We start from the raw sequence: 11,357 nt of genomic DNA, 5'->3' as shown, positions 1-11,357 counted from the left end.
CTCTTTTCATCCTCTCTTTCTTTGTTCTTTGTGGCTTGGGCCCTCGGGCCTGGTCCTGTCGGCCCTGGACACAGGATGCATTATTTATTTTATATTTTGAAAAACTGATATCCTCTGCTATGTGCCTGCTTGAATTTTAATTTTTGGTTTGTTATTTTATTTAATATCTTTATTTTTTTATTTTTTTTTATATTTTGGTAATGTTGTGTATCGTATAGTAACTTTGCTTTTAAGTTCTACATTTGCCCCGGCGTGTTAGCCGGTATGTCACCTAAGCCGACATTAGGTTAATTTAGCAGGCTACTGGAGTTGAGGACATTGTATTGCCGGTTTTCTGGATTCGCTTTTGGATCCCTAAGTGCCGGATTGATCTCAGGTCTACGGACTATTTGTTCTGATGTTTGATACCTTATGCTGTGTCCACCACAGTCTTTTTCTCTTTTGTACTCTTTTTGTTTGTTGATGTACCTTTTTCAATAAAACTCTTTGATTTACACAATTCTGCCACACAGCACAGCCATGTCTGACAGGTTATCTCTGCTGCAGCTAAATAAGACCTACAGGTCTAGCGCCAGCTTGTGATTGGACAGTAAAAGGGAAAGCAGCAGATCGATGGGCTCACCTTTCTGTCACTTTGCTCACTACTCCCATCAGCATGTGCCTTCTTGGCAGATAAGTGCTGCAATACAACTGACTGGCTCCAGCATTCTCTCCTTCCCCTAGATTCTGCTTTGTTATAGGGGTACTGGTCCAAATTTACCTTAATGCATTAAAGGAGTTGTAAAGGCAGAGGGGAAGATCCACGTACAACGGCGCATTATTGCGCCGGGTGTAGCGTATCTAAGATACACTACGCCGCTGTAACTTCCTTTTTTTTGTATCGAATCCTCAACGAATTGGCGCCGTAAGTTACAGCAGCGTAGTGTATCTCTCGCGGCGTAAGGGAGCGGAATTCAAATGGATGTTAAAGCGGGGGTTCACCCTTAGAGGGCACTTTTCCCCCTTAGATTCCTGCTCGTTATTACTAGGGGAATCGGCTATTTATTTTAAAATATGTGCAGTACTTACCCGTTTACGAGACGCATCCTCTCCTTCGCTTCGGGAATGGGCGTTCCTTCTTGATTGACAGGTTTCCGAGAGGCTTCCGACGGTCGCATCCATCGCGTCACGATTTTCCGAAAGAAGCCGAACGTCGGTGCGCAGGCGCAGTATAGAGCCGCACCGACGTTCGGCTTCTTTCGGCTACGAGTGACGCGATGGATGCGACCGTCGGAAGCCTCTCGGAAGAATGTCAATCAAGAAGGAACGCCCGCTCCCGAAGACCCATACCCGGAAGCGACGGAAGAAGATGCAGCTCGAAAACGGGTAAGTACTGCACATATTTTAATATAAATAGCCGATTCCCCTAGACCGAACGAGCAGGAAGCTAAGGGGAGATTTTTTTTTTTTTTTTAAATGGGTGAACTCCCGCTTTAAGAGGGCGTGTTTTATGTAAATACGTCGTAACCCGACGTAAACAACGTTTTTTTTTTTTTTTTTTTAACTGTGCATGCGCTGTCCCTGGGGGTATCCCAGTGCGCATGCTCAAAATTTAACAAGCCAATGCGTACGACGGTGACGTCATTCTACGCAAATTCCTATTCGCGAACGACTTACGCAAATGACGTAAAAAATTAAAAAATGGTACGCGGGAACGACTACCCATACTTAACATTGAGTACGCCACCATATAGCAGCTATAACTATACGCCGGAAAAAGCCGAACGAAAACGACGTAAAAAAATGCGCCGGGCCGACGTACGTTCATGGATCGCCGTAACTAGCTAATTTTCATACTCGACGCGGATTTCGACGGGAACGCCACCTAGCGGCCGCCGACAAATTGCAGCTTAGATCCGACGGCGTACTAAGACGTACGCCTGTCGGATCGATCCCAGATGCCGTCGTATCTTGTTTTGTGGATACAAAACAAAGATACGACGCGGGAAATTTAAAATTACGCTGGCGTATCAGTAGATACGCCTGCGTAATCCTTTTGTGGATCTGCCCCAGAAGGTTTACCTTAAAGCGGAGGTACGCCCACTGCTGTCTCGGCTTCTCTCCGCAAGAACTTAACACCTTCATGCGAGCTCGCACGGTGTTGTGTTCCTGTGGGCACACTCCCGTGATACAGCCGGTAGCTATTGCCGCTTACTGTATTACTCGGCCCCGCCCCTGGCGCGCCGCATCATTGGATGTGATTGACAGCAGTGCGAGTCTATGGCTGCGTTGCTTTCAATTCATCCAGTGTAGCCAACCAACGGCCAGGCTCAGAAACGAGGAGGACGACGGGGGCGAGTGTGGGACTTTCGAGGGCTCAGGTAAGTAAAAACGGGGGGCGGTATTGTCGGATGTTTTTTCACCTTAATGCATAGGATGCATTAAGGTAAAAAACCTTTTACCTTTACAACCCCTTTAATACAGGGAATTCAGAACAGGAATACAACCAGGTATTTACTCACTTAAGAAGGGATTTCCTGTCACTTCCTGTTTTGGCTATAGGACAGGAAGTGAAGGGAAATCTCTCCAATGGGACATAGGCAGGGAAAAAAAAAAAAAAATATCACGCCCCTCCTTACTCTATCCAAAATAAACACTTGTGCCTTTAGTTACACTTTAATAAAAAAGTCCAAAGATTAAGAAAAAATGTGTAAAATTTCAGCAAAACCAAACAAACCAAATTTGGACTATAACGCATATCTGCTCTGGCTGCCATCCATGGCCTACCCCAGTGATGGAGAACCTTGTCACCCCAGATGTTTTGGAACTACATTTCCCATGATGCTCAACTACACTGCAGAGTGCATGAGCATCATGGGAAATGTAGTTCCAAAACATCTGGGGTGCCAAGGTTCGCCATCACTGGCCTACCCTGACCCAGTTAAAATAAAATGAGAGATAACAAATGCACACCAGCCACTGTTAGTATTTGGATACACATTTTCGACAGGTCCATTTTAGGGCCAGTTCACACCACATGCAGTCCAGTGCATTTTCCCCCCCCCCCTGCATCAAAAACACATGCGATAGTAGGTTTTAGTATGGTTTTCAACAGCATAGTTCACACCAGTGCGGTCATTTCCAGAAAAATAAAAATAAATAAAATGTAGAACATGCTGCATTTTTTCTGCACTGAACATGCCACAGACATTTTTTAAAATTAAGAAAGAAGTGTTCGCATGAACAAGAAATGTGTGCGCATTTACCAATTTTTATTTTTCAGAATAATGAATAACACTGTAATAAATGATACAGTAAAACCTTGGTTTGTGAGCATAATTTTTTCCAGAAACATGCTTGTAATCCAAAGCACTTGTATATCAAAGCATTTTTTTTTACAGAGTATAAAAGAGAAGAGAGGCACCTCCAAGTGTAGCAATAAGTTGCACCTTCAATAAATGTAACCATATTGCTACAGTTGGAGGCTCCTCTCTTCTTTTTTATACTCAGTTGTGACGTGACGCTACTCTTATATCAAGACATCGCTTGTATATCAAGGCAAAATGTATTAAAACTTTTTGCTTGACTTGCAAAACGCTCTCAAACTAAGTTACTCTCAAACCAAGGTTTTACTGTACTAATAATGAATAACACTGTAATAAATGACACTCTATAATGAATGACATAACACTGTAATAAATGACACTAATAATGAATACTGACTTGTGAAAGTCTTTCAGGTTGGCGGGGTCTATGAAGTCGCCCACATTCAGCGTCAGATTGCTGACCTTTTCTGTCTGCGTGTTCTGTGTGTAGCAAACATAACAAGGCTTAATTAACAATGTTCTGCTGCAGGAAAAAAAAAAAAATATATCAATTGCGCATTATTTTACAATCCCCATTACATGAATGACAGCTGGATTAGAGAATACCTTGAAATGTTATTGGTGTCCAAGCAGTACCCTGAAAATGTACCTTGTGTCCTAAATTCCTCCTTAAAAAATGCTGTGTACTTTCTGGTATGTGAAGGAGCCCAAGCACTCACTGTGCAGCCGCAGCACCCCCTTGTCTCTGCCTCCCTTGTCTCAGCATTCAACAACCAGAACTCCTCCTACAGATCCTGGAACCTCTCTGTGCAGCCGTAGCACCCCCTTGTCTCTGCCTCCCTTGTCTCAGCATTCGGCAACCAGAACTCCACCTACAGATCCTGGAACCTCTCTGTGCAGCCGTAGCACCCCCTTGTCTCTGCCTCCCTTGTCTCAGCATTCGGCAACCAGAACTCCACCTACAGATCCTGGAGCCCCTCTCTGTGCAGCCGCAGCACCCCCTTGTCTCAGCATTCGGCAACCAGAACTCCTGCTACAGATCCTGGAGCCTCTCTGTGCAGCCGCAGCACCCCCTCGTCTCTGCCTCCCCTGGACTTTCAGCATTCAGCAGACTCCACCAGTTGACTCCAATTTAAAGACGTGAAATGACAAATAATAAAAAATCTGAAACACTAAAAACAATGGTGTACACCGCCCTGTACAACGGTATCCTCACCATAGCATTGACTATCAGAGTGTCATCCACTCTCAGGACTTTGAGTAGGATCTTTGACTTGTCGTTCCCGTAGCGCAGGGTGTACAGCTCTTTGTTGCTGGCCCAGCCATCTGGAAGTCGCTCCGATTCTTTCTCATTGGCTCCGGCCTGTGGGTGGGGGGGGGGGGGGAAACAAAACAACAGCACATGAAAACTTTCCTAATACACACAACAGATTGCAGGATTGATACAAACCGGTCTAAACAATTCTTACATAGGCAGCCTACCAACAGACGTTTGATACTTACCTCTTCAGCAAGCGTGACACCAAACTTACCTCTGATAAAAAGCTACAACTTTGGCAGAATCTTCAGCATCTGACATTTCCAGGAGTGTTGGATGCTAGCGACCCCCTTTGTGTGCTGCGATTCCTTCCCCCAGCTCCTACCTCACTCCAAGAAGTATGAGCCAGAGGCAGTGGCGCCCCCCCCAATCCATGCACCCGGCCTCCTAATCTACATGTAGGGCGTTGGATGCATGGATATAAATGTTTTTTTTTTTTAAGCACATGATTAGAGCCGGAGGTTCCAAATTGGCTTGAGAAAAAAAAAGGGGTGGACTCGGGGCGCAGTAAAGCCCACCCACTTGTGTGACAATAGTGAATTAATATTCACTATTATCTTCCTGATTCTCCTCCCGGCCAATCAGAAAGTGGGATTTAAGCAGGGGCGGACTGACCATTCGGGCACACGACGGGCAGTGCCCGAGCGCCCCATGCCACTAGGGGGCCCCCCCATCAGGGTTGCCAGCCTCAGTAAAACCAGGGACAGTATGTAAAAATCTGTCACAGGTTGAGAACCCATGTGCCACTTCCCATCTACATGGCCTTGATCCAGTGTGGTCTGAACATCATTGCTCTAGACTGGCTTCCTGAAAGTGGCAACAGTGGACCATGCCCGTGTAATGCCCATCAGCACATCCACTTGTAGTGTCCCCCCCCCCCCCCAGAAGTGCATGCAACAGGGCAACTGCACAACTAGAGTTCAGTTGGCTCCCCCATAACAGGAAATAACTGAACAGGGACCTTTATGGCAGGATCGCCAGGTACTATTTTAATGAAACCTGTAGTTTTAAAAATACTTTTATCACTTTTTGAGAGCACATTAACAAGTGAAAGGAGCGCCGAGGAGGTTTTCTGGCTAATAGAAGTAAATAGCAGGGTTTTTAGGTATTAGGCCAACACCAAACAAGAAACTCCCCGAACATGCGGACACTCCCTGATATAAATATAGGTTATGTTCTCTTTTATGTAACTCAAGATTTGCATGAGTTACATTTCCTCATCTTTGCATGTGGTGACATCTAGAATAATCAAGGTGTTATCGGCGGCGTCTATGGCCGCTCTCAATGCACGTCTACACAGGTAAACTAGGCCCAAGGTACGAGAGGAGATGAGAGGCAACCGGCACCGACGAGAACACATGGATTTGGCGGGTCCTGCGCTCTGCCCTAGGCTTACCAATCTTATATGTTCCATCTGCCCAATGCCGACACAGTGGGGGTTAATGTACAAAAGGCAAAACCACTTTGCACTTCAAGTGCAAACTACAAGTGCAAAGTGCAGTCACTGTAAATCTGAGGGGGAAGATCTGAAATGAGGAGAAGCTCTGCTGATTTTATTATCCAATCATGTGCAAGCTAAAATGCTTTTTTAATTTTCCTTGCATGCCCCCTTCAGGTGTCCCCATAAGAGTGCCCCCCTATATGAGGTGTCCCCCATAAGAGTGCCCCTTTACGTCAGGTCTCCCCCATAAGAGTGCCCCCTATATGAGGTGTCCCCATATAAGTGCCCCCCTATATGAGGTGTCCCCATAAGAGTGCCCCCCTATATGAGGTGTCCCCATAAGAGTGCCCCCCTATATGAGGTGTCCCCCATAAGAGTGCCCCCCTATATGAGGTGTCCCCCATAAGAGTGCCCCCCTATATGAGGTGTCCCCCATAAGAGTGCCCCCCTATATGAGGTGTCCCCCATAAGAGTGCCCCCCTATATGAGGTGTCCCCCATAAGAGTGCCCCTTTACGTCAGGTGTCCCCCATAAGAGTGCCCCTTTACGTCAGGTGTCCCCCATAAGAGTGCCCCTTTACGTCAGGTGTCCCCCATAAGAGTGCCCCTTTACGTCAGGTGTCCCCCATAAGAGTGCCCCTTTACGTCAGGTGTCCCCCATAAGAGTGCCCCTTTACGTCAGGTGTCCCCCATAAGAGTGCCCCTTTACGTCAGGTGTCCCCCATAAGAGTGCCCCTTTACGTCAGGTGTCCCCCATAAGAGTGCCCCTTAATCAGGTGTGCCCCATAAGAGTGCCCCTTTAAGTCAGGTGTCCCCCATAAGAGTGCCCCTTTACGTCAGGTGTCCCCCATAAGAGTGCCCCCTTAAATCAGATGCCCCCATAAGAGTGCTCCCTTAGATCAAGTGCCCCATAAGCGTGCCCCCTTACATCAGGTGCCCCCACAGATCAGGTTCCCCCATTAGTAGTCTTCTAGATCAATTTTGATCCATCATAGTGCACCTATAGAATGGTAGAGCCCTTCAAATTGAACAGTGTACCCCGTACCTGATGCATAGGCCCCTGTAGACAGGCAGGAAGGGGGCAGTGGCTGGAGAAGAAGTGACCTGCAGGGGGCAGGACCTGTCGGGGGGAGCTTGCTGCGGGAAGCGGGGGCACACACACGTGATGTCATTGGTTTCTAGGACGGCAGTGGTCCTAGTATCCAATGGTTGCTGAGCAGCTGGGATCTAGCGCTGCAGACTGGTGGGCTGATGGTCTGGGTCCTTACCGCAGTCCACCATTTCATGACCACTGGACTATGGTATTTGTACTGTCACATGACCACAATTAAGGTGGTTGTAAAGCCTCATTGTATTTCACCTTAATACATTCTGTGCATGAAGGTGAAAAACCTTCTGTGCTGCAGCTCCTCCAGACCCCCCCCCCCTTTTTTTCTTACCTGGACCCGATCTGATCCAGCGATGTGCACGTGAGCAGCAGCTCCCAGCCACTGTCTCTCTCCTCACTGGACAGATTGATAGCAGCAAATCAAATGTAGTGACATGAGAGTGGGGGGCGTGTATGTGTCAATGGACGCAGCAGTGGGACTCGGGAGCGAGCCAGCAAGGATGCCCCCATGGAAAGTGGCTCTCCGTGGGGGCACCCGATGAGGGGATAGGGGCCAGGAGTGCCGGGGCACCTCAGAGGAAGAGGATCGGGGCTGCTCTGTGCAAAACGATTGCACAGAGCAGGAAAGTATAGGCATGTTTGTTATTTTAATTTGAAGAAGAAAAAAGGGGGGGGCATAGAACCCCTTTAAATTGCACCGCTTGTTTCAAACAAATGTGATGGGAAAAAGAAAGAGGTTCGGGAGCTCAAGGGAGGACGTTCCAAGGAGGCAGAAAAACACAGTGTAACACAATGACATTAAAAATAGATTACAAGGCCATTATAAAGCGGATACATGTGGATTATTTTTGGAGCATACAGATATCATTTAGTGTCATTTTAATTACTCCATAAAATAAAGCCGAAATTAAAAAAAGCCATTATAAAAGTTAATGGGCGATGAATGACGACACGCGGGAGGGAGTCAGAGATGGGAAACAACAACTGATGATGAATCATTGGAAGAAGAACAGGAATGACGGGCGCAATACATGGGAGGCGGGAGGAAACACAGTCCTAAAAATCTATATAGAAAAGAAATGGAGGGGGAGCCGTGATCATTCTAAAACCCAGACACTTGTATAACACACACCCAGCATAGAAAGAGGATTGATCTAGGGGGGGTGTGATCAGGTAGGAGTATTGATCTAGGGGGGGTGTGATCAGGTAGGAGTATTGATCTAGGGGGTGTGATCAGGTAGGATTATTGATCTAGGGGTCTGCGATCAGGTTGGAGGAGTATTGATCTAAGGGGATGTGATCAGGTAGGAAGAGTATTGATCTAAGGGGGTGTGATCAGGTAGAAGAATTGATCTAGGGGATGTGATCAGGTAGGAGGAGTATTGATCTAAGGGGATGTGATCAGGTAGGAGGAGTATTGATCTAGGGGGCGTGATCAGGTAGGAGGAGTATTGATCTAAGGGGATGTGATCAGGTAGGAAGAGTATTGATCTAAGGGGATGTGATCAGGTAGGAAGAGTATTGATCTAAGGGGATGTGATCAGGTAGGAGTATTGATCTAAGGGGATGTGATCAGGTAGGAGGAGTATTGATCTAAGGGGGATGTGATCAGGTAGGAGGAGTATTGATCTAGGGGATGTGATCAGGAGTATTGATCTCTAGGGTATGTGATCAGGTAGAAGTATTGATCTAGGGGATGTGATCAGGTAGGAGTATTGATCTAGGGGATGTGATCAGGTAGGAGTATTGATCTAAGGGGGTGTGATCAGGTAGGAGTATTGATCTAAGGGGGTGTGATCAGGTAGGAGTATTGATCTAAGGGGGTGTGATCAGGTAGGAGTATTGATCTAGGGGATGTGATCAGGTAGGAGTATTGATCTAAGGGGGTGTGATCAGGTAGGAGTATTGATCTAAGGGGGTGTGATCAGGTAGGAGTATTGATCTAAGGGGGTGTGATCAGGTAGGAGTATTGATCTAAGGGGGTGTGATCAGGTAGGAGTATTGATCTAAGGGGGTGTGATCAGGTAGGAGTATTGATCTAGGGGGTGTGATCAGGTAGGAGTATTGATCTAAGGGGGTGTGATCAGGTAGGAGTATTGATCTAAGGGGGTGTGATCAGGTAGGAGTATTGATCTAAGGGGGTGTGATCAGGTAGGAGTATTAATCTAAGGGGGTGTGATCAGGTAGGAGTATTAATCTAAGGGGGTGTGATCAGGTAGGAGTATTGATCTAGGGAGATGTGATCAGGTAGGAGTATTGATCTAAGGGGGTGTGATCAGGTAGGAGTATTGATCTAAGGGGGTGTGATCAGGTAGGAGTATTGATCTAGGGGTCTGTGATCAGGTAGAAGGAGTATTGATCTAGGGGTCTGTGATCAGGTAGAAGGAGTATTGATCTAGGGGTCTGTGATCAGGTAGAAGGAGTATTGATCTAGGGGTCTGTGATCAGGTAGAAGGAGTACTGATCTAGGGGTCTGCGATCAGGTAGAAGGAGTACTGATCTAGGGGTCTGCGATCAGGTAGAAGGAGTACTGATCTAGGGGTCTGCGATCAGGTAGAAGGAGTACTGATCTAGGGGTCTGCAATCAGGTAGAAGGAGTACTGATCTAGGGGTCTGCGATCAGGTAGAAGGAGTACTGATCTAGGGGTCTGCGATCAGCTGGAAGAAGGAGTACCGATCTAGGGGGTGTGATCAGGTAGGATTATTTATCTAGGGAGATGTGATCAGGTAGGAGTATTGATCTAAGGGGATGTGATCAGGTAGGAGGAGTATTGATCTAAGGGGATGTGATCAGGTGAAGGAGCATTGATCTAGGGGTCTGTGATCAGGTAGGATTATTTATCTAGGGAGATGTGATCACGTAGGAGGAGTATTGATCTAGGGGGTGTGATCAGGTAGGAGTATTGATCTAGGGGATGTGATCAGGTAGGAGTATTGATCTAGGGGTCTGTGATCAGGTAGGAGTATTGATCTAGGGGTCTGTGATCAGGTAGGAGTATTGATCTAGGGGTCTGTGATCAGGTAGGAGTATTGATCTAGGGGTCTGTGATCAGGTAGGAGTATTGATCTAGGGGTCTGTGATCAGGTAGGAGTATTGATCTAGGGGTCTGTGATCAGGTAGGAGTATTGATCTAGGGGTCTGTGATCAGGTAGGAGTATTGATCTAGGGGTCTGTGATCAGGTAGGAGTATTGATCTAGGGGTCTGTGATCAGGTAGGAGTATTGATCTAGGGGTCTGTGATCAGGTAGGAGTATTGTTCTAGGGGGTGTGATCAGGTAGGAGTATTGATCTAGGGGTCTGTGATCAGGTAGGAGTATTGTTCTAGGGGGTGTGATCAGGTAGGAGTATTGATCTAGGGGTCTGTGATCAGGTAGGAGTATTGATCTAGGGGTCTGTGATCAGGTAGGAGTATTGATCTAGGGGTCTGTGATCAGGTAGGAGTATTGATCTAGGGGTCTGTGATCAGGTAGGAGTATTGATCTAGGGGTCTGTGATCAGGTAGGAGTATTGATCTAGGGGATGTGATCAGGTAGGAGTATTGATCTAACGGGATGTGATCAGGTAGGAGTATTGATCTAGGGGTCTGTGGAGTTATTAGGTGGACAGTTTTGGATACAGAAAGTTACAATTCTCCTATCTCAGTGACAATGTAACAAAGTCTTCATGTAGCAATCTTCATAAAGATACATATAAATTATTTAACAATGATCCCAGTCTTCCCCCCTATGGACATTATATGATGAGCCTCCAGCCCTGCACTACCCTGGACAGCTCTGATCACACAGGAAATGGCTTGTGTTACCTTCTCTCCTTTCCCCAGACAGCGGAGGCCTTGGCTGATCAGTTCCCAGTGGATGAAGCAGACCAGGGGGTCCTGAGGCTGGCTGATCTCCGGAGACGCCAGAACATAGAGCAGCTCCAAGCCCGGCGACGCCATGTTTGTTTATGGTGAATCCAGCACTTCCGGGATCACCGACAGCTCCCGCACCAACGAAACAGAAGGGAAAGATTTGTTTTAGTGTAATTCCTTAGGTTGGACACTAGGTGGCGACAGAGATCGCAGCACGTCTGCGGACAGAACTCAGAGGACGCTCCGCCTCCAAAAACTTTAAGCATGCAAGCCAGGGGTTTATAGAAGAACTCCAGCATGCAAGCCGGGGGTTTATAGAAGAACTCCAGCATGCA

At 46.9% G+C, this 11,357-nt stretch overlaps 1 protein-coding gene across 1 annotated transcript in view; it reads right to left on the bottom strand.

Moving 5' to 3' along the window:
* PSMF1 (proteasome inhibitor subunit 1) overlaps nucleotides 1-11,155 on the bottom strand; it is a 16,641-nt gene extending 5,486 nt beyond the window's left edge. Inside the window, exons 1-3 of the mRNA XM_040331836.1 lie at nucleotides 10,975-11,155; nucleotides 4,522-4,668; nucleotides 3,703-3,785 (exon numbers count right to left, since the gene is read on the bottom strand). Of these exons, the coding sequence (XP_040187770.1) occupies nucleotides 3,703-3,785; nucleotides 4,522-4,668; nucleotides 10,975-11,109 (365 nt within the window). The 5' untranslated portion in view covers nucleotides 11,110-11,155. The remainder of the gene's footprint in view (nucleotides 1-3,702; nucleotides 3,786-4,521; nucleotides 4,669-10,974) is intronic.
* Between the last annotated feature and the right edge of the window lie 202 nt (nucleotides 11,156-11,357).

This window comes from Rana temporaria, chromosome 12 (assembly GCF_905171775.1).
Source record: "Rana temporaria chromosome 12, aRanTem1.1, whole genome shotgun sequence".
Taxonomy (NCBI): Eukaryota; Metazoa; Chordata; class Amphibia; order Anura; family Ranidae; genus Rana; species Rana temporaria.
Note: the sequence above shows the minus strand (reverse complement) of the source record. Positions and strands in the feature narration are given on the sequence as shown.